The sequence below is a fragment of the Rhinatrema bivittatum genome, chromosome 2 (assembly GCF_901001135.1).
Source record: "Rhinatrema bivittatum chromosome 2, aRhiBiv1.1, whole genome shotgun sequence".
Taxonomy (NCBI): Eukaryota; Metazoa; Chordata; class Amphibia; order Gymnophiona; family Rhinatrematidae; genus Rhinatrema; species Rhinatrema bivittatum.
Window position 1 is genome coordinate 822,885,917 of NC_042616.1, and position 23,634 is coordinate 822,909,550.

The window sequence follows — 23,634 nt, forward strand, 5'->3', positions numbered from 1 at the left end:
CTCACAATTCTAATACTTACAAGCAAATACTAACTTCCACATGCTTACAAAATAACCCAAAGTCCTATTTCTAGTCACACATAATTCCTAACAGTTGCAAACAAAATCTAACTTGTACAAGCTTAAGAACATAAGAAAATGCCAAACTGGGTCAGACCAAGGGTCCATCAAGCCCAGCATCCTGTTTCCAACAGTGGCCAATCCAGGCCATAAGAACCTGGCAAGTACCCAAAAACTAAGTCTATTCCATGTAACCATTGCTAATGGCAGTGGCTATTCTCTAAGTCAACTTAATAGCAGGTAATGGACTTCTCCTCCAAGAACTTATCCAATCCTTTTTTAAACACAGCTATACTAACTGCACTAACCACATCCTCTGGCAACAAATTCCAGAGTTTAATTGTGCGTTGAGTAAAAAAGAACTTTCTCCGATTAGTTTTAAATGTGCCCCATGCTAACTTCATGGAGTGTCCCCTAGTCTTTCTACTATCCGAAAGAGTAAATAACCGATTCACATCTACCCGTTCTAGACCTCTCATGATTTTAAACACCTCTATCATATCCCCCCTCAGCCGTCTCTTCTCCAAGCTGAAAAGTCCTAACCTCTTTAGTCTTTCCTCAAAGGGGAGCTGTTCCATCCCTTTTATCATTTTGGTTGTCCTTCTCTGTACCTTCTCCATCCCAATTATATGTTTTTCGAGATGCGGCGACCAGAATTGTACACAGTATTCAAGGTGCCGCAACAAGTCCAGGTTGATATTTAATTCGGCCCTTCTGCGTACCTGGGCGGCAGCGACTTTCTGTTGTTCTTCTTCTATTCTGAGCTCTTCTTTTTTAAGGGCTGCTTCTTTTTCAACGTACTGCATGCGTGTCAAAGATGCTTGGGACTCTGCTCTCTTTTGGAGAATGATAGAGCTGAGTTGAGAGTGGCTCGAGTGTCTTGACCCGCGTGACTTGTGGACCTTGATGTACCCTTAGAGGCGCGAGAATGCTGAGAGCCTGTCTCGCTCATTGGGTAATCTACTTCTGCACTGTTAATGGTGTCCATTACCATTTCTTGGCGTATTTGGTACAAGTTCTGTTGGCTGCCCTTTTCTTGAAGGCTTTCTGCATTGTTAGTTCGTGTCAAGAACTTGAGATACTCTTTTGTGTTGAGCCGATAGGTTTGGAAATGAAGCTGCAGCTGTTCTATGTGGTGCTTGAGATGGATGGGACTTCTTAAGATTTTCTCTCTTTCTTGCTTAATCTTATGCCATTCTCTTTCTATACTGTTTTCATGCCCCTGTTTGCTTTTCTCATACATCTCCCCGCCTTTCTCTGTTGGCGTGCGTAGTCTTTTGGATTTGCTGCCTTCATCTCTCCCGTCACCTTTCTCCCCTATTTGCTGTGTGTCATTTTTTAATTCAGTGGCTTTGGCTGCCTGTTCTGAGGTGCTCTGCTGCCCTGCTGTTTCAGCCATAATTCTTTCTGGGATTAGGTCTGCTCGGTCTGTGGCTCTTGGTAATTAACACTTCAGAAGTTTGTCCTTTGGTGATTGCTCTCTGCTTCCTGCTTGCTGAAGCCTGGCAGGGGGAGGGGAGCGCTTCTGCCCTTTTTTTGGCAGCAAGGTGTGTAACAAAGGGACGGGGGAGGAGCAGAGCAGCTTTCACTCTGCCCTTTCAATCTCAATCTCCCAAGTGATGTGTGCTCAGTTGAATTCAGTCTTTTTTATTCAGTTCTTTCTTGTTAGTTTTGCTGCTCAGTCAGTAAAGTCGGCAGAGCGCCGGTTACTATGACAACTGATTGCTCTCTGCCTGTAGCAGTGGTAGGGGGAGATATGAATAGGCTTAAGTACTGTCGTTAAGTCTTTTGTTCCCCAGCCTGGACCTTTTTCCCCTGCAGCTCAAATTACATAAAGCCAATGCTTCTTACAGCTCCTAGTATTATTTGCTTACAGTACGGGCTGACTTTTAAATCTGCGTTTGCTTCTTAAATGCCTTGCAGACTCAAAGTTAGTTCCCAAGTGTAAATCTTTACGATCTAGGATTTGTTATGCTTGGTTCTTCCCACACTGCGGGCATGAGAGGCTCATTCAAATGCAAAGCAGTTTTTAATGATATCTGTTCAATGCAGACCTTCTGTAGCAAGCTGAAATCCCCGTTTCCTTGTACTGCATACAGTTCTTTTAAACGCTTGCCTTTTTTTTTTTCTTTCCAACCACTGGCTGGCTTTATTGCAACTTCTGTATGATTATAGCCCTTCTTACTTGCTATTATCTAATCAGCTTTTTTTACTTGCTATTTTGCTGATCAGCCTTTTATTTCCAGACCACTGCCTGGCGTTATTGCAATCTTCTGTATAAATAGCTTTTTTACTGTGCTGGCTCAATAAGAAAGACACGGATTTCCCTCTTCCAGACAGCTAACTTTTCTTCTTAATCAGTCTTCAGGCAAAGATCTTTTAAGTTTGAAATTATTTATTGTACTGATAATTTTCCATTACTTACAATTCTTATTCGCATTCCAAATGCATATGCCCCAGGCAGAGATCTTTGTAGCTGGAGGTAGGTAGGAGAAGGGAAATGGAGTTTCTTGGGATTCAGGGTGAGAAGACAAGGGGTTCTGAAGCTGATTAATATTTAGGATTAAAGCGGTAAGAAGAAATGTAAAAAAGCTAATTGTATTACAGAAGTCGCAGGCACTTCTAGCTTTGAAGCACCATGGCTGAGACTGACTTCCAGTCTTGGAGAGTGATTACAGGAAACGTCCCCACAAGCTGGGGCTAGAGGGTGAGATCCAATGGTAGCAAGCCTAGGATCCATGTGACACAGTGGGGAGCATGAAGGGCAGTCCCTTGAGCCACTAAGGCATTTAAGAAGACTCAAGCTAGATTGAGAGAGCATACAGGCTCTTCCCAGAGAGAGAAGGCAAAGGGGGAGGGAACTTCTCCTAAGAGCAAAGTTCCCCTTAAAGGCAAGGCTCACAGGCTTTTGTCATGGGTTATTTATTTATTTTATTTAAAATTTTTATATACCGGCATTCATGTTGCAAACACATCATGCCGGTTTACATATAACAGGGGTGTACAATGAACAGTTGAATAACCTATTAGTGTAGAAGGAAGCAGTTACAAATAACAAGGTAATAGAACTGGGAGAAGAGAAGAAAAGGGAGAGAATTAGGTATAGGTATTTACATTAGTAATAACATTTTTACATGTGGAAGTGGTAGATCTGGCTGAATAGAATTAATCGGTGTCCGGGAACGCTTTTTTAAATAGCCAGGTCTTAAGTCTCTTCCTGAAGGTTGGGAGGCTGGGCTCCTGTCTTGTCCTGTTACAGGTAAGGACTGCACTAGACATAGTTAAACTGCAATGTATATACAGATGCCAACATGTACCCACTGCTGGGGACAGAACAGAGAAAAATTGTTAGAAAAAAACTGAAAGGAGCAGCTACAAAGGTAAAAAGTTTGCAAGATTTCTTTGCTTAGGTGTTTACTAAAGAGGATGTTGGGGAGGTACCCGTTCCGGAGAAGGTTTTCATGGGTAATGATTCAGATGGACTGAACCAAATCATGGTGAACCTAGAAGATGTGGTAGACCTGACTGACAAACTGAAGAGTAGTAAATCACCTGGACCGGATGGTATACACCCCAGAGTTCTGAAGGAACTAAAAAATGAAATTTCAGACCTATTAGTAAAAATTTGTAACTTATCATTAAAATCATCCATTGTACCTGAAGACTGGAGGATAGCAAATGTAACCCCAATATTTAAAAAGGGATCCAGGGGCGATCCGGGAAACTACAGACCAGTTAGCCTGACTTCAGTGCCAGGAAAAATAGTGGAAAGTGTTCTAAACATCAAAATCACAGAACATATAGAAAGACATGGTTTAATGGAACAAAGTCAGCATGGCTTTACCCAGGGCAAGTCTTGTCTCACAAATCTGCTTCACCTTTTTGAAAGAGTTAATAAACATGTGGATAAAAGGTGAACCGGTAGATGTAATGTACTTGGATTTTCAGAAGGCCATTTGACAAAAGTTCCTCATGAGAGGCTTCTAGGAAAAGTAAAAAGTAATGGGATAAGTGGCGATATCCTTTCGTGGATTACAAACTGGCTAAAAGACAGGAAACAGAGAGTAGGATTAAATGGGCAATTTTCTCAGTGGAAGGGACTGGGAAGTGGAGTGACTCAGGGATCTGTATTGGGACCCTTACTTTTCAATATATTTATAAATGATCTGGAAAGAACGACGACGAGTGAGATAATCAAATTTGCAGATGATACAAAATTGTTCAGAGTAGTTAAATCACAAGCAAATTGTGATAAATTGCAGGAAGACCTTGTGAGACTGGAAAATTGGGCATCGAAATGGCAGATGAAATTTAATGTGGATAAGTGCAAGGTGATGCATATAGGGAAAAATAACCCATGCTGTAGTTACACAATGTTAGGTTCCATATTAAGTGCTACCACCCAAGAAAGAGATCTAGGCATCATAGTGGATAATACATTGAAATCGTCGGTTCAGTGTGCTGCGGCAGTCAAAAAAGCAAACAGAATGTTGGGAATTATTAGAAAAGGAAAGGTGAATAAAACGGAAAATGTCATAATGCCTCTGTATCGCTCCATGGTGAGACCGCACCTTGAATACTGTGTACAATTCTGGTCGCCAAATCTCAAAAAGATATAATTGCGATGGAGAAGGTACAGAGAAGGGCTACCAAAATGATAAGGGGAATGGAACAGCTCCCCTATGAGGAAAGACTAAAGAGGTTAGGACTTTTCAGCTTGGAGAAGAGACGACTGAGGGGGGGATATGATAGAGGTGTTTAAAATCATGAGAGGTCTAGAACGGGTAGATGTGAATCGGTTATTTACTCTTTCGGATAGTAGAAAGACTAGGGGGCACTCCATGAAGTTAGCATGGGGCACATTTAAAACTAATTGGAGAAAGTTCTTTTTTACTCAGCGCACAATTAAACTCTGGAATTTGTTGCCAGAGGATGTGGTTAGTGCAGTTAGTATAGCTGGGTTTAAAAAAGGATTGGATAAGTTCTTGGAGGAGAAGTCCATTACCTGCTATTAAGTTCACTTAGAGAATAGCCACTGCCATTAGCAATGGTTACATGGAATAGACTTAGTGTTTGGGTACTTGCCAGGTTCTTATGGCCTGGATTGGCCACTGTTGGAAACAGGATGCTGGGCTTGATGGACCCTTGGTCTGACCCAGTATGGCATGTTCTTATGTTTTTAACATGTCAGGTCCCAGATACTGAGGGACACTTCCAAAGACAGAGACACACACACACTCAGGAATAAGCAATGCAAGCAGGAATAAGCAGCAGTGCCTGCACTTAGCAGGAGCATCCAGGAAAAACAGCAGTACCTGAAATCGCTGCACCGTCTCCAGCAGCCACTGGTAGCATATCTTCCGTTGCGCTATTCTGGTGAGGTAATTTGCATGCCAGGAAATCATTTCCTTATAGAAGTATCCTTCTGGATCATGAACGCCCAGCAGCTCAAATAAAGTCATTACATGTTTCCTGCCGAAAAGAACAAGGTTCGTCATCGCTGGCACAGGATATTGTGATGGAATGACAGCATCACTTTTACTGCAGTGATAAAAGCTGCTAAATCACATTTGGTGCTTTGCCAAACTGCAAAAGGGACCCGAAAGATTGCCTGGCCACCTCCAACCCCCCTCCCAGAGACTGAGATCTGAAACAGGAGGGCTCCTGTGACCTCTTCACCTGCCCCTAAAGGTGCCAGTGTGGCCTAAATCTGCAAACGCACGGTCCCCTTGTTCCTCAGCAAGCTGTGGGATTCCCTCCCTGCAGATGTATTATCCTATGGTTGAATCCTAACTCTGTAAAGTACTGACCCCCCCAGACTCCCCCAGCCATCAGCATTCATCCTGGTATCCTGCATTGATATTCTGCATCCAGCACGTTACCTAATATTAACCTGTCTTGCAGAAGATGTTATTGTAATGGATTTTATGTTTCACGCTCCAGTCACCCGCCCTGGCCCCATTCTCACTCCGTGCTCTCTGGCAGAGAGATGCAAGCCATCCATAACCTCAGAGCACTGCGGCCAGAGAGCCGGGAAGCTGTCCTGAATTGTGCTAGAGTGCTAGTCTCGTTCCCTGCCATAGCTCACAACAATCCTAGCCAATGGCTTCCGCCTTAGATGACAGGAAAAAGCTCAAAAATGGCTGCACATCTCCTACTCTTAGTGGCAACATTTAGCATCTTGGTTTCAGGGGCTTTACACAGGAACCTAATTATTGTCCTGGCTCCAGTGTCACTGCAGACCCGAGTCCATCTCCCTCCGCACCATTACCTCTACCCCCCATACCTGTGTCAGGAATGCTTGGAGCTTGTCACCCGGTTACTCCTGGGGGAATCCTGCGCAAAACAAATTCAAATTCTGCATACTTTATATGCGTCAAAATAACACAATATACATGACAGCAATACATTAAAAATCTAATACAGAAAGATGCAGAGTTTAAATATTTTGAGCAGAATTCCCCTAGAAGTTCACTGTAAGAGTGTCCCTTCCACTCGCTCTCCCTACTACCCTGGCCACTTTGCTCCCTCAGGCCCCAACTCCTCCACCTGCCAGTATCTCTCCCCTCCACCTCTAGGCTCAACCCCCTTCCACTCTATCACCAGTCCCAGAGTTTGACCCCGTTCTCAGTACTGCCCCTCACACAGGCTCCTTCTGACCCTCCCTCTCTCACACACATGCTCCCTCTCTCTAGTGCACATATACACACCCTCATACAGGTTCTCTCACTCTCTCACACACCCACCCTCATACAGGATCCCTCACACACACCCACACCCTCATACAGGCTCCCTCACTCTCTCACACACCCACCCTCATACAGGATCCCTCACACTCTCACACACACACACACACACCCTCATACAGGCTCCCTCACTCTCTCACACACACACACACATCCTCATACAGGCTCCCTCACTCTCTCACACACCCACCCTCATACAGGATCCCTCACACTCTCTCACACACACACACACCCTCATACTGGCTCCCTCACTCTCTCACACACACCCTCATACAGGCTCCCTCACTCTCTCGCGCACACATACACACACCCACACCCTCATACAGGCTCCCTCACTCTCTCTCCCACACACACACACACCCTCATACAGGCTCCTCACTCTCTCTCCCACTCACCCACACCCTCATACAGGCTCCCTCACTCTCTCTCCCACATACCCACACCCTCATACAGGCTCCCTCACTCTCTCTCACACACACACCCTTATACAGGCTCCCTCACTCTCTCTCACACACACACACCCCCTCATACAGGCTCCCTCACTCTCTCTCCCACACCCCCACACCCTCATACAGGCTCCCTCACTCTCTCACACACACCCACCCTTATACAGGCTCCCTCACTCTCTCTCACACACACACACCCTCATAAGGCTCCCTCACTCTCTCTCACACACCCACACCCTCATACAGGCTCCCTCACTCTCTCTCCCACACACCCACACCCTCATACAGGCTCCCTCACTCTCTCTCCCACATACCCACACCCTCATACAGGCTCCCTCACTCTCTCCCACATACCCACACCCTTATACAGGCTCCCTCACTCTCTCTCACACACACACACACCCTCATACAGGCTCCCTCACTCTCTCGCGCACACACACACACACACACACCCCCTCATACAGGGTCCCTCACTCTCTCTCCCACACACCCAAACCCTCATACAGGCTCCCTCACTCTCTCTCCCACACACACACACCCTCATACAGGCTCCTAACTCTCTCTCCCACATACCCACGCCCTCATACAGGCTCCCTCACTCACTCACACACACACACCCTTATACCGGCTCCCTCACTCTCTCTCTCACACACACACACCCTCATACAGGCTCCCTCACTCTCTCTCCCACATACCCACACCCTCATACAGGCTCCCTCACTCTCTCTCCCACACACCCACACCCTCATACAGGCTCCCTCACTCTCTCTGCCACACACACACACCCTCATACAGGCTCCCTCACTCTCTCTCCCACACACACACACCCTCATAAGGCTCCCTCACTCTCTCTCCCACACACCCACACCCTCATACAGGCTCCCTCACTCTCTCTCCCACACCCCCACACCCTCATACAGGCTCCCTCACTCTCTCACACACACCCACCCTTATACAGGCTCCCTCACTCTCTCTCACACACACACACCGTCATACAGGCTCCCTCACTCTCTCTCCCACACACCCACACCCTCATACAGGCTCCCTCACTCTCTCTCCCACACACCCACACCCTCATACAGGCTCCCTCACTCTCTCTCCCACACACCCACACCCTCATACAGGCCTCCCTCACTCTCTCTCCCCACACACACACCCCCTCATACAGGCTCCCTCACTCTCTCTCCCACACACACACCCCCTCATACAGGCTCCCTCACTCTGTCCCACACACACACACCCTCATACAGGCTCCCTCACTCTCTCTCCCACACACCCACACCCTCATACAGGCTCCTTCACTCTCTCTCCCACACCCCACACCCTCATACAGGCTCCCTCACTCTCTCTCCCACACACCCACACCCTCATACAGGCTCCCTCACTCTCTCTCCCACACACACACACACCCCCTCATACAGGCTCCCTCACTCTCTCTCCCACACACCCACACCCTCATACAGGCTCCCTCACTCTCTCTCCCACACACCCACACCCTCATACAGGCTCCCTCACTCTGTCGCGCACACACACACACACACACCCTCATACAGGGTCCCTCACTCTCTCTCCCACACACCCACACCCTCATACAGGCTCCCTCACTCTCTCTCCCACACACACACACCCTCATACAGGCTCCTCACTCTCTCTCCCACACACCCACACCCTCATACAGGCTCCCTCACTCTCTCTCCCACACACACAACCCTCATACAGGCTCCCTCACTCTCTCTCCCACACACACACACCCTCATACAGGCTCCCTCACTCTCTCACACACACACCCTCATACAGGCTCCCTCACTCTCTCTCCCACACACCCACACCCTCATACAGGCTCCCTCACTCTCTCTCCCACACACACACCCTCATACAGGCTCCCTCACTCTCTCTCTCACACACACATCCCCTCATACAGGCTCCCTCACTCTCTCGCACAAACACATCCCCTCATACAGGGTCCCTCACTCTCGCACATACACACACATCCCCTCATACAGGGTCCCTCACTCTCTCGCACACACACATCCCCTCATAGAGGGTCCCTCGCTCTCTCTCACACACACACCCCCTCATACAGGATCCCTCACTCTCTTGCAAACACACACACACACACACCCTCATACAGACTCCCCCCTGTCTCTTACACATAAACACACTCTCATACAGACTCCCCCTCTGTGTGTTACACATAAACACACACTCAAACAGACTCCCCCTGTCTCTCGCACACACACACACACAAACATACCCCTCATACAGACTCCCCCTCTGTCTGTTACACATAAACACACACTCAAACAGACTCCCCCTGTCTCTCGCACACACACACACACAAACATACCCCCTCATACAGACTCCCCCTGTCTCTCGCACACACACATACACACACACACACACACACACCCTCATACAGGCTACCCCCATATTACTGATAAGGGGTAATAACTGCCACATTCTGCAGGTTACCCCCATGTTTATGTTAAGGGTAGTAACTGCCGCTCCATGCAGGTTACCCCATGTTTATGTTAAGGGTAGTAACTGCCGCTCCGTGCAGGTTACCCCCCATGTTTATGTTAAGGGTAGTAACTGCCGCTCCGTGCAGGTTACCCCCATGTTTATGTTAAGGGTAGTAACTGCTGCTCTGTGCAGGTTACCCCCATGCCTTCTGTTAAGGGTGGTAACTGCCGGTCCGTACAGGTTACCCCCATGTGTCTGTTAAGGATAGTAATGCCACTCCATGCGAGTTAACCCCATTTTTCTGTTAAGGGTAGTAACTGCTGCTCTGTACAGGATAACCCCATGTGTCTGTTAAGGATAGTAACGCCACTCCATGCGAGTTACCCCCATGTTTCTGTTAAGGGTAGTAACTGTTGCTCTGTGCAGTTATCCCCATGTTTCTGTTAAGGTTAGTAACTGCCGCTCCGTGCAGGTTACCCACATGTTTCTGTTAAGGGTAGTAACTGCCGCTCCGTGCAGGTCACCCCCATGTTTCTGTTAAGGGTAGTAACTGCTGCTCCGTGCAGGTCACCCCCATGTTTCTGTTAAGGGTAGTAACTGCCGCTCCGTGCAGGTCACCCCCATGTTTCTGTTAAGGGTAGTAACTGCCGCTCCGGGCAGGTCACCCCCATGTTTCTGTTAAGGGTAGTAACTGCCGCTCCGTGCAGGTTACCCCCATGTTTCTGTTAAAGGTAGTAACTCCCGCTCCGTGCAGGTTACCCCCATGTTTCTGTTAAGGGTAGTAAATGCTGCTCCGTGCAGGTTACCCCCATGCCTTCTGTTAAGGGTAGTAACTGCTGCTCCGTGCAGGTTACCCCCATGTGTCTGTTAAAGATAGCAACTGTCGCACTGTGCAGTTATCCCCATGTTTCTGTTAAGGGTAGTAACTGCCGCTCCGTGCAGGTTACCCCCATGTTTCTGTTAAGGGTAGTAACTGCCGCTCCGTGCAGGTTACCCCCATGTTTCTGTTAAAGGTAGTAACTCCCGCTCCGTGCAGGTTACCCCCATGTTTCTGTTAAGTGTAGTAAATGCTGCTCCGTGCAGGTTACCCCCATGCCTTCTGTTAAGGGTAGTAAATGCTGCTCCGTGCAGGTTACCCCCATGCCTTCTGTTAAGGGTAGTAACTGCTGCTCCGTGCAGGTTACCCCCATGTGTCTGTTAAAGATAGCAACTGTCGCACTGTGCAGTTATCCCCATGTTTCTGTTAAGGGTAGTAACTGCCGCTCCGTGCAGGTTACCCCCATGTTTCTGTTAAGGGTAGTAACTGCCGCTCCGTGCAGGTTACCCCCATGTTTCTGTTAAAGGTAGTAACTCCCGCTCCGTGCAGGTTACCCCCATGTTTCTGTTAAGGGTAGTAAATGCTGCTCCGTGCAGGTTACCCCCATGCCTTCTGTTAAGGGCAGTAACTGCTGCTCTGTGCAGGTTACCCCCATGCCTTCTGTTAAGGGGAGTAACTGCTGCTCCGTGCAGGTTACCCCCAAGCCTTATGTTAAACGTAGTAATGCAACTGTCAAACCCAGAACAAAATTACTGCTAACAACCAGGTCAATCCTGTAAGGAGTGGTAGGAAGAGCTGCGTTAGCACCGGGCGCACCCGCGGTTGACGCACGCACACTCCATCTCACCTACCGCTCGATCCTGTACTATAATCTCATGCAAATGTAAGCGGCATCCAAGAAGCGTCTGTGAAGCGTTAGGCCCGCGCAATCCATTGTACTGTATAGAGCGCTATACAGCGCCTATACAGTATCCTGGGTGCTCTGGTACCTGTCATTCCAAATGACATTTGAAATGACAGGTACCAGGAAGTGGATGGTCCTCTCTCCCTCCCTCCCGAAGCAAGGCGCTGGGAGGGAGGGAAAGGGCGAAGGGGTGAAACAAAAAAACGTGAAAACAAAAGCGAAAACAAAGGATAAAGTGTAATAAAAGTGTAATAAAAGTAAACTTACTGGCGGGTGCCTCGATTAATGCGCGCCCGCCGGCAGTGAATGAATGCACGCCTGCGCATGCCTGTGCAATTTGGGCACTCAAGGCGTGACGTCAAGACGTTTGGCGTCGTGGTGTGTGACGTCGGCGTTCGCTAATGCGCTGCCTTGAGCGCCAAAATTGCCTAAGCGAATGAATGCAATTTGCCTGTGCAATTTGCATTCGAATCGCAAGTTGAAAATGGATTTCCTGTAACACGCAGCTCTCGAGGATCCTTTCAGGGCAGGAAAAAGGGACAGCATAACACTTCCTCCCAAATCTTCCATACACACACACACAGATATTGCATATTTAGCTCATGTCTTTTCATTGGACGTCCCATGACAGGGACTCAGTGGCCAGGTCTTAGTACCCCAGTGAGCCTCCGTATTAGGTTTCCTAGCCATGCTGGTACTCTTAAGAGACTGGGGTTAAAGCAGGGAGAAAAATCCCGGCGTGCTGGTGCTGGAACAGGAATTAGAGCTGGGAGCTGGACTGGACCCGGAAGTTGGAGCAGAAATTGGAGTTTGAGCTGGAACATGGAACTGGAATTATGACTTGGAACTGAAGCTCGGTGCACAGCCTGGAACTTGGCACAGGAATTGGAGCAGGAATCAAGACTTGGAACAGTGACTGAAGCAAAGAACAGATCTGTAGTCTGGTGTCTGCAAGGGCTGGAAACTCTCTCTCTCTCTCAGTCCAACAAGGACTGGAACATGACAAGGATTGGAACTCAAAGAGGAGTAAACTGGAGACAAGGTCAAGTGACTGGAACAAAGCAAGGCAAAGCCAAAAAGGAAAATTAGTTTCTTACCTGATAATTTTCGTTCCTGTAGTACCATGGATCAGTCCAGGACACCTGGGTTGTGACTCCGCACCAGTAGATGGAGACAGAGCAAGATCTGTCGGACTTGGCTATATATAGCCATGTGCCTCACACAGCCCCTCAGTCTTAAGTAATGTCAAAGTAGAACAAGCTAAATAACTAACTCCAATGGGTCCCGATTCAAAAACCCCAACTGGAGCAAAGCTCCTCAACCGGAGAAGCGAACCAAGAAATCAGAAATCAGATTAGCTGAACAATCAAATAGCGAGCGGACTCTCCGTTACTTCAGAAACACGGGTGGGATCCTGGACTGATCCATGGTACTACAGGAACGAAAATTATCAGGTAAGAAACTAATTTTCCTTTCCCTGTACGTACCAGGATCAGTCCAGGACACCTGAGATGTACCAGAGCCAAATTACCGAGGGTGGGAACCAGAGAGTCCCGCTCGGAGCACTCTCTCTCCAAAACCCCCAGAATCAGTGGCCTGAACATCTAACCGATAATGCCTAGTGAAAGTATGCAACGACTTCCAGGTAGCCGCCCTGCAAATCTCTCGAGGCGAGACCTGCGAGGACTCTGCCCACGAAGTCACGTGCAACCGTGTAGAGTGAGCCCTAAGACCCACGGGCACCGACTTACCCCGTACCACATAGGTCAAGCCAATGGCCTCCTTGAGCCAACGTGCGATTGTAGTCCGGGAAGCCGCCCCACCTCTTTTTGGACCTGAAAACAGAACAAAGAGGTGATCGGAAATCCTGAAAGGATTAGTGACTTCCAGGTAGCGAAGGAGGACCCTCCGCACATCGAGCTTCCGCAGTTCCCTGAATTTCGGATCCGACAAGTCTGCAACAGGGAAGGCAGGCAGATCAATTGATTGATTCAAATGAAACGCCGACACAACTTTTGGTAAGAAAGAAGGAACTGTCCACAAGGAAACCCCAGAATCCGAGATCCTTAGGAATGGCTCCCTACATGACAACGCCTGTAACTCCGATACTCGCCTTGCCGAGGCGATAGCAACGAGGAACACCGTCTTCAACGTGAGATCCTTGCGTGTCGACCGCTTGAGTGGCTCAAAAGGCGACGAGCACAAGACGTAAAGTACCCAGTTGAGATTCCAGGACGGACAAGGATGGCGCAACGGGGGACGCAAATGCTTAGCCCCTCTAAGAAAACGCGCTATATCCGGGTGTAGTGCCAGAGACACCCCATGTACCTTGCCCCTCAGGCATCCCAGTGCCGCCACCTGAACCCGTAGAGTACTACACGAGAGACCCTTAGCAAGGCCAGCCTGAAGAAACGCTAGAATATCGGAGACGGGAGCCGAAACAGGATCCAGGCTGTGCTCTACACACCAATCATCAAAGACCGCCCAGACCCGGACATAAGCCAAGGACGTGGACTGCTTCCTGGCCCGCAACAACGTGGAAATCACCGCATCCGAATAACCTTTTCTCTTCAGGCGCTGCCTCTCAAAAGCCATGCCGCGAGACAAAAGTGATCCGCATCCTCCAAACAAACGGGGCCTTGACGGAGGAGCCCCGCAAACCCCTGAAGATGAAGGGGAGCATCCCCCGAAAGTTGGATGAGATCCGCGAACCACGGGCGCCTCGGCCACTCCGGCGCCACCATGATCACAGTGGACGAGTGCAGCTCTATGCGCCGAAGCACCTAGCCTATCAGCGGCCACAGAGAGAACACATAGAGCAACACGTCCGTCGGCCAAGGAAGAACCAACGCGTCGACACCTTCGGCCCCTCGTTCCCGCCTTCGGCTGTAAAATCGTGGGGCCTTCGTATTCTGGAACGTGGCCATCAGGTCCATGTGTGGGGTCCCCCACCTTTTGCTGATAGCACTAAAGGCGTCCTGCGCCAGTTCCCATTCGCTGGGATCCAGGTGATGAAGACTGAGGAAGTCCGCCTGAACATTGTCGACTCCGGCGACGTGAGACACCGCGATGTTGCTGAGATGTCGCTCCGCCCAGCTCATCAAGCGCTGCGCCTCCTCCGCCACCAGCGGACTTCTCGTCCCGCCCTGGCGATTGATGTAGGCCACGGTGGTAGCATTGTCCGACAACACTCGGACCGCCTGTCCCCGAATCAGGGGGAGAAAGGACCGCAGCGCCAGACTTACCGTTCTGGTTTCCAGGAGACTGATGTTCCACTGAGATTGAGCCAAGGACCACCGGCCCTGCACTGTCCTGCCCAGGCAGACCGCTCCCCAGCCGGAGAGACTGGCATTCATAATGACCACCGTCCAGTCGGGCACTAGCAGGGACACTCCACACGTTAAGTGATCCACTTCCAGCCACCAGCGCAGACTGACTCTCGCTTGAGCCGGGAGCGGCAGTGGTAGATGGAACTCTTCCGACACTGGCTTCCAGCGGGAAAGCAATGCTGATTGCAACGGACGCAGGTGGGCAAAAGCCCAGGGCACCAAAGCAAGCGTCGAGGCCATAGAACCCAAAACCGTCAGATAATCGCAAACCAGCGGAAGCTGAAGAGACAATAAGCGGCTTACCTGACTCTGAAGCTTGCCCACCCACTCCCTGGAAAGAAACACCTTGCCCAGCCTGGTGTCGAAGCGGGCGCCCAGGTATTCCAAAGACTGGGTGGGAACCAGATGACTCTTGTTGAGATTGACCACCCAGCCCAGGGAGCGCAACAGACGGAGGACCCTGTCTATTGTCTGCCGACACTGACTCTCGGACTTGGCCCGAATCAGCCAATTGTCTAAGTAGGGGTGCACCAGAAACCCTTCCCGTCGGAGCTGAGCCGCTACCACTACCATTACCTTCGTGAATGTGCAGGGAGCCTTGGCAAGATCGAAGGGAAGGGCCCTGAATTGATAGTGCCTGCCCAGAATGCAAAACGTGAGGAACCGTTGATAAAACGGCTGGATGCCGATATGGAGGTACGCTTCCGTGAGGTCCAGGGACGCTAGAAACTCGCCCGGGCGGACCGAGGCGATCACAGACCAAATAGTCTCCATTTTGAAATGGGGAATGCTAAGACATCTGTTTACCCCTTTTAAATCCAAGATTGGCCATGCTATGCCGTCCTTCTTTGGAACAATGAAACTTGTCTGTCGGCGTCCTTGCAAAATCTAACGCGTAGCCTCTTCTTATCACGCTGAGGACCCACTGATCCGATGTTATCTTGGCCCATTCCTCGTAAAACAATTCCAGCCGAGCTTCTACGTTTGGGACGAACGACTGGAGCTGACGCAAGGTATGGACTGGCCGTATCTCATTGGGAGGTCTTGGACCCCGAGCCCCCAGGGGCTCCCCCTTGCCTACTGAACCATTTCCCTCGAAAGGACTGCGGCCAGGAAGAGGATCGGGAGGAACCCGCACGGTATGAGGGACCGGAGGACCGCTGGGGCCGAGATTTCCTGTTCCCACGGAACCTAGACCTACCAGAAAAAGAAGATCGAGTCCGAAACCTATCTTCAGGCAGCTTAAAGGCCCTGTTTTCCCCGAGGGACAACATCAAATCATCTAACTCTTTGCCAAACAACAACTTTCCCTTGAACGCTAGCGCCCCGAGGTGGGCCTTGGACGATCCATCCGCCGCCCAGTTGCGAAGCCAAAGGAGACGCCGCGCTGAAACAGCCGAAACCATGGATCTGGCTGAAGTGCGAAGGAGGTCGTATAGAGCATCAGCGCTATAAGCTATTGCCGCCTCCAGACGGTCTGCTTGCGTGGCCTCTTCCTCAAGAGGTCAGCATTGGCCTGGAGAACCTGGGCCCAGCGCAGGCTCGCCCGCATGGCGAAGTTACTACAGATGGCCGCTCGGACCCCCAAAGCCGAAACCTCGAAAATCTTCTTCAGCTGCAGCTCAAGCTTTCTATCTTGTATGTCCCTGAGGGCCGTGGCCCCTGTGACCGGAATTGTCGACCTCTTCGTCACCGCCGATACCGCAGCATCCACCCTTGGCAACCGGAGAAGCTCCAGGGCATCCTCTGGTAGTGGGTAAAGTTTATCCATGGCCTTGCTGACCTTCAGGCCCAGCTCTGGCGTACCCCACTCGCGGAACAAGATATTGGGCGCGGCAAAGTGGAACGGGAAAGCCACGGCTGGTCCGGTGAGACCCAGTAGCACCGGGTCCATGTTTGCGTCAGGCCGAGAGACCACCGGAGGTGCTTCCACCCCCAGCTCCTGGAGGATAGCCGGGATAAGTGGGACCAGCTCATCCCTCCGAAATAGGCGGACCACCTTTGAGTCATCGCCGTCGACGGCCTGCGTGCCTTTGCCAGTACCGGGCAGAGAGGACCCGTCCCCAGTGGCACCATCGATTCCCCCCCCCCCCGGGGGCTCCTCAGTCAAATCTCCCTCGTCCTGCGACGGGGAATCCGAGTCCGTGTCCTGAAGAACGCCTCTCAATGGACGCTTTTGTCTAGGGGGCGCTAAGGTTCTTCTGGAAACAGCCCCGGATTTTCTTTTCCGGGATACAGAGCCTCCGCCGGATCCCTTGGCACGAGATTTTCCCTTTCCGTGCCTGCGGCCCTTGTACTTGAGGACTTTGCGCAATAAAAACGCAAAATCCGAGGAGAAGGAGGAGTCAGACTCTGAATAATCACTTTCGCTGGCCTCCACTGGTGAGTCAGCCCCCCCCCCCCCGAGGGTGTCCGCTGCGGGGAAAGCGCGGGAGGCATGCCGCCATCAACCGCGGCCTCCTGCGAAATTTCCCGGGCTGACCCCAAAATGGCCGCCACTCCCGCACTGACGGGGAAGAGATCTGCAGGCCCGTCTGCAGCCTTCCCTGCACGCGGCGGCGATCACGCCGACCGGAACCGGTCCTCCCGACCGGCCCCAGACGGTCCCTCACTGCCTGCAATGCAAGAGGAACAGACCCCGGAGATCCAAGATGGCCGCCGCGATGTGAGCACAAACGCGACTGAGCTCCTCGTTTGCTTAACGAAATTTCCTTAAATATTTCCTAAGACTGCTTTTTCTTTTTGAAAACAATTTCCATGCACATACTAAACGAAAATGCAAGGATCCGAGAGGTCCTTGCTTCTACGCCAGAGATTTCCTATCGTCACACGCGGATCGAGGAAGCGTTTCAAGCAGGGCAGTTTATGCCGGAGAATGGGGCCGCTGGTGAAGTAAGCAGAGAGCAGCTGCCCCTCACCTTGGCTGAGGAAATATCATTAAGCCCCGGCGAGCCAACAACTCCTTTGATGCCCAGCAGACCTCCGGAGGAAGGGGAGGTTGAACAACAGATGCAGGAAACAGCGGATACTGCCTACAGGAAAATCAGAGGACTCCCAGAGAAGAGGTATGGACACCAAGCCTACTTCGGCGGAGTTCTGTTAACTCAGACTCCAGGGAGGGAATAGCAGAATCTGGGTCTCCAGCATCGGGCACTAAAGGTCTTCTAGACATTGGAGATAGAGGGAAAAGTGTGCAAGTAATGTTGAACTATCCTTTAAAAGTGCCTGAAAAAATAACGATTGAAGAAATTTGGAAGGCCCTGACCACAATAAATATGGCTATAATTGACTTGACAAATGTGGTTAAAGAAAATATGGGAAAGACTAACGTTTTGGAGGAAAAAATAATTAATGTGGAAAAATCACTGGTAGAAAATGAAAAAGAAATTAAACAGATTTAGAAGTACAAACTAACCTTATAAAATCAGAATCCTTCGTTGAAAGAAAGATGGATGTTATGGAAAAACTTAATGAGAAGAAAATAACCTCAGAATACTAAATTTTCCAAGAACAAAATGGATGCCATTGAAAGAATTGATTAAAAAGTTACTTTATTAATATATTAGCTTATTCAGAACAAATGGTACCTGCTTTTTCTAAACTATACTATCTACCAGGGAGACAGGAAAAGGAAAAAGAAGAAAAGCAGCAAAGTGACGAATCCATGGAAAATATTACCCCTAAAGATAATTTAACAGACTTTCTAGAGAAGTCCTATGAAGCAAAAATAGAAGATAGAGCAACGGTTTTTATCTCTTTTCTTCAAACATCTGAAAGAGATGAAATGCTTAGAAGAGCTTTTAAAAAGCAAGCAGAACTTTTCTATGGTTTTCAAATACACGTCTTCCCAGATATAACAAGGAAAGTTCAAGAGAAAAGAAAAGAATTCCTAAAAATGAGGAATGAGATAGTGTCCAGAGGTGCCAAATTTTATCTTAGGTACCCTTGCCGTTGTGTGCTGATTTATCAAAATAACAGATATATTTTTACAGAGATGGAACAACTACGAGCTTACTTGGACTCTCACTAAAAATGTATGTTAACTGCTCTCTCACTCGTGTTCAGCATAATTAAGTCTGTAATTTCCTATTAATCCGCTTAGATTTGGGTCTCCCTCATTTTTTCCTATAATATTTGGGAAGTGTTATACTGATGTTTTGTTTCCTATTATATTGGAATTTGAGAATTTTCTTTGTATAACTACCAAATTTTTCCTATATATTTATCAATGTAAATTGAAATATTTGAAAATTCAATAAATAAAAAATTAAAAAAAAAAAAAGGAACAGACCCCGTCGCGTGAGAGACACGCGCGAGCCGAGCCGCAAGCGCGGCAGGCCGACCCCCTCGGCATCCAGCGGGACCGTGAGGCAGGAGAAGTAAAACTAAATTAAAAATAATTAAAAATAATTAAAATGAACACCCGGGCCGGAACAGCTCCCCCCCCCCCCCGCGACAGAAGAGCCCCGCGAAGGAACGGAGAGCCGGCGCGACAAAATAAAAGCAAACCTTTTTTTTTTTTTTTACTAACTTGGTGCTGTCCTCGGTCCTGAGGCCTGTGCTCCTGCGGGGGTGAGTGAACCGGGTTCCCCGGTGTCAACCCCCAACGCTGCTACTAGAAAAGCCGGGTCCTCGACCCTAGCAGCGGCCTCTACCAGGGGGGGGATGGTCCCCTCAGAACCTTCAGAACCCCCCTGGGAGGCAGGACAGCAGGAGGACCTTCCTTCTGCTGTTCCCCTATAGCAAAATCTTCCTGTTTTTTGTTTTTTTTTTAAACTTTCAAAGAAAACTAGAGAAACCTAAGCCTGACTAACTACCAGGCCTAAGCCAGAGGCTGTGACTGCACCTGCACCATCTACTGGAGACAGAGTAAGACTGAGGGGCTGGGTGAGGCACGTGGCTATATGTAGCCAAGACCGACAGATCTTGCTCTGTCTCCATCTACTGGTGCGGAGTCACAACCCAGGTGTCCTGGACTGATCTGGTACGTACAGGGAAAAGCTTTTCAACAATTAACAAGACAATAAGTTCTCGCTGATCCATATTTTTACCTTATATTGTTCATTTTTTCCTTTGTCCCTTCTCCTTCCCTTTCCCTTCCTTGGTTTACCTAACTTTTGATTGCGGATATTATGGCACGTGAGTTAAAGTTTTTTGAGTTGATAATTGTTGTTACTTTGTTGATTGGTTATTTTTAGATTTTATTTTATTTATTGTTTTTATAAATTATGTTTATTTTAGTTGTGAACCGTTTTGATCAAATATTATTTTTGTAAAAGCGGTATGCAAATGATTTTTAAATAAAATAAATAAATACATCTGTTCCACGCCTCTAACTTTGGAGGTGCGTGATGTTAAATAAATAAATAAATATATCTTGTTGGCATTGATTCGGGAATTTGGCTCTTTTGCGGGGCTCAAATTGAATTTAGGCAAGTCTGAAGCGCTGCCCTTCCCTTTGTCCTTAAAGGGTGGGTGGGGACAGGCCTTTCCCTTATCGTGGGCTGATTCTCGCATACGCTATTTGGGAATCATACTCCCGGCACAATTGGCATTGCTATATGCGAGTAATGTTGCCCCTCTTTTGCAGCAGACCATGGAAAAATTAGAGGCCTGGCGCTCGCTCCCTATTTCGTTGCTGGGTCGTCTAAACTTGTTTAAGATGATAATTCTGCCTAAATGGCTTTTTCTTTTTCAAAATTTACCCATTTTTCTTAAGGCTCTCGATAGGAAGCGATTGGAGAAGGCCTTGCGCCAATTTTTGTGGCGGGGTAGGAGGGCACAAATACCTTTTCGGTATTTGCAGAATCGTTGGGGGCAGGGGGATTGGAGTACCCGACTTCCACATGTATAATGTGGCAGGCAATCTCTGATTAGTTCGTGACTGGCTTAGGGGCGTCCCGACATTCACTAATCTTTCAGTGGAAAGGGCTTTGGTGGCTCCCCTTGGATTGGGCTATGTGTTACAGGCGGATGCCTCAACAGTGTCCTATCCGCCGCTGGTGGAGGCCTTACTGTCACCATTGAAACGGGCCTGGAGGGTGCTGACCCGCAAATTGGGAATCCCTAGAAAGAATGCTTATCTTTTGCCTTTAAGGGGTAACCCAGAGTTCTCACCGGGCTCCCAAACACGGGGTTTTCAAGATTGGGCAGCGCATGGTATAGAGTACTTGGGCCATGTTCTAGATGAAGAAGGCCGTCTCATGTCACATAAAGAGGTAATAGCGCAATATGGATTGTTGTTTCAACATGTTTTCCCTTATATGCAAGTGCAACACTATTTCAATTCGCTACCCTTAGCCATCAGGCAGGTCCAAGCTTTTCACAAATTGGATGCATTTCTTTCCCTATCTACGCAGAAGACTCCCACATTAGCTAAATATTATAAAAAGCTTATGGGTACTCAGGTGGTGGGAGTTACTGCGGCTTTGGCCGAGCGTTGGAATGGGACTGGGACCCCAGTGGTAACAGCATTGGACCTACAGCGATGCTTTGGTCACGTATCTTGTATCTCCTCAAATTCCTATTACCGTGAGATGCAGTTCAAGTTTTTGTGGAGGGCCTTCATCCCGCCTATCAGGGCTGTACACTATAAATTGGTGCCCACTGGGCACTGTGGGAAATGTGGAGCGGTTGAGGGTTCTCTACAGCTTATGTTTTGGGATTGTATCCGAGTGCGCAGATTTTGGGGTCGGTTGGTGCAGTATTTGGAGGGGTTGTTGACTGCTGTGATACCTTTTAAGATTACTCTGATACTGTTTGGACTGATTCCGCAAAGCACAATCAGAGGAAAGGGACCACGTTTATTCCTTCGGAAGGCGTTTGCTGTGGGGAAGAAAATAATCTTACTAAACTGGCAATCTTCGGAGTCACCAGCGTATTGGCAATGGAGGAATCATCTTCATAGACTCCTCTTGATGGACAAGCAGTGGGCGATCACCTCATTCCAACGGGAGCGCCGCTTCCTCAGTGTGTGGGATTCGTACTTACAATCTCTCTCACCCATGATTCGCAGCCGGATACTGAATGATGTGGCTGCGACACGGTTGGGAACCTTGCAGTAATTTACGCCAATGGAGAGACATACAACCAAGGAGTGGGGGGGGGGGGGATGGGAGGGATAAAATGAGTTGGCTGTTGACATTCCGAGGTTTTGGTGGTTCATGCTAGTACTCGTGTTAGTGGAACAATGATTCTCAGCTGTAGTATCTGGACCTGATCATATGTAATATCGGTGTTACCACTGTTCATTTGTTTCTGATTTACTCAATAAAAACCGTTGTAACGTTAATAAATAAAATAAATATATACGCGTTTTCTTACTTTTGTTTCACTCTTTTGTACATTCTGGGGTAGATATTCAAAAGCCATTTAGGGGGTCATTTTCCAAGTGGATTGCACGCAATAAGGGACGTTTCGCATGTGAAAAGTCCCTTATCACGTGCGATAACAAGATCGGGGCGGAGTCAGCCCTGGAAGAGGAGGAGTCGGGGTGGCACCGGGGCTGACGCCGCGAAGACTTCACCGACTGCGAAAGGTACGCTGCGTGTTCGCTGCCAGTTTCTTGCCGAATAACTACACCTTTTATGGTGTAGTTATTTATGCATTTAACGGCTTTATGCACCGATGTTCATCGGAGATATCACATCGGTGCACATTAAACAAAACATTACGCTGAAGCGGCGCTTGAGAAAGAACGTGGTGGATAACCATATAAGAGCCTAGAAACTAATGCAGGACCGCCCCCTCCCCCGTTACCGCGGGATTCAAAGAGCCCGGCCGTATTAGTAAATCCAGCCCTTAGACGGATAACCGAAAAGTTAAATGGCTAAGCAGCTTTTTTAAGAATCTTAACCGGCTATATTCTAGCTGGTTAGGTTGAGGGCATTCCGGGGCGAGTAACAGGCGGTCCCAGGAGAAGCAGACTCAGCCGCACCATATGGCTGCTCTAAGGTTAGCCGGTTCCACCTATCCGGGCACATTCCATGGCCCTTCTGAATCCGGCCGCTCAGCGGCTGCATAGGGAGCCCACTTTCTTTCACTTCAGCCACTTTGGAAGTGATTCCGTAAGATTGTGCATACGAAAGGTGTCAGAAATGCACATAAACCACACCAATTTTCAAAGAGAACTTATGCTCATACGTCCCCATTTGAGAATTATCCCGCCAAATCTGCCTGCAAGTTACACCTGCAAGATCATCCTCACAAAGGTTTGTGTGAAAATGTATCTGTATATTTTTTTAAAATCAGAGTCTGCGTGTTAAGTCCAAGCCCTGCCCCTTAGAAACCCCTCTGCTCAGTCTCAGTAAACCTCCGGGTGGAAGATTACCTGCATATCAGGTGGTGATTTTGTAAAAGGCCATGTCTGCACAAAAAGCACCATTTTATCAGCAGAAGTCCCTGTGAAAAGTACTCTGGCAACAGCTGTCCTGCCCATCAGGCAGTTTGAATCTGCTCTGCTCACTCCAGCCTCAATTCCTCCCCTCCTATTTCCTGCAGGAGAAGAAGGGAGGGAGTGGATTAGGGAGCGAGCAGCCCTTCCTGGTGCCTGCCTGGGAGGGGAGGGGTTGGAAGGTCCCGGAGAAGGAAAGCCTGCTGACTTGTCATCATCTCAGTGGAGTCGTGCAGCTCTGCTGCCTCTTCCACCTGCATGAAGCTCCCTAGTGAGCCGCAGAGTTTGGTTACATGGTCCATGTCTGGGACTCCAATAGGAGGGCACCATTAGAGCGGGACTATTACAAGCAGGGGATTTCTTTTTAAATGCACTGATATTCTAGCTGTACTGTGTAGGCTGGGGGACGTGAAGGGTGTGAATGCTTGAAAGAGAAGCAGGGCAAGAGTGGAGGGGGATGAATGACAGGACGTTGGG

General features: G+C 48.9%; 1 protein-coding gene across 1 annotated transcript in view; it reads right to left on the reverse strand.

Moving 5' to 3' along the window:
* The window catches only part of WDR97 (WD repeat domain 97), a 378,285-nt gene that overhangs the window by 52,384 nt on the left and 302,267 nt on the right, over positions 1-23,634 (reverse strand). Inside the window, exon 23 of the mRNA XM_029587226.1 lies at positions 5,376-5,532. Within this exon, the coding sequence (XP_029443086.1) occupies positions 5,376-5,532 (157 nt within the window). The remainder of the gene's footprint in view (positions 1-5,375; positions 5,533-23,634) is intronic.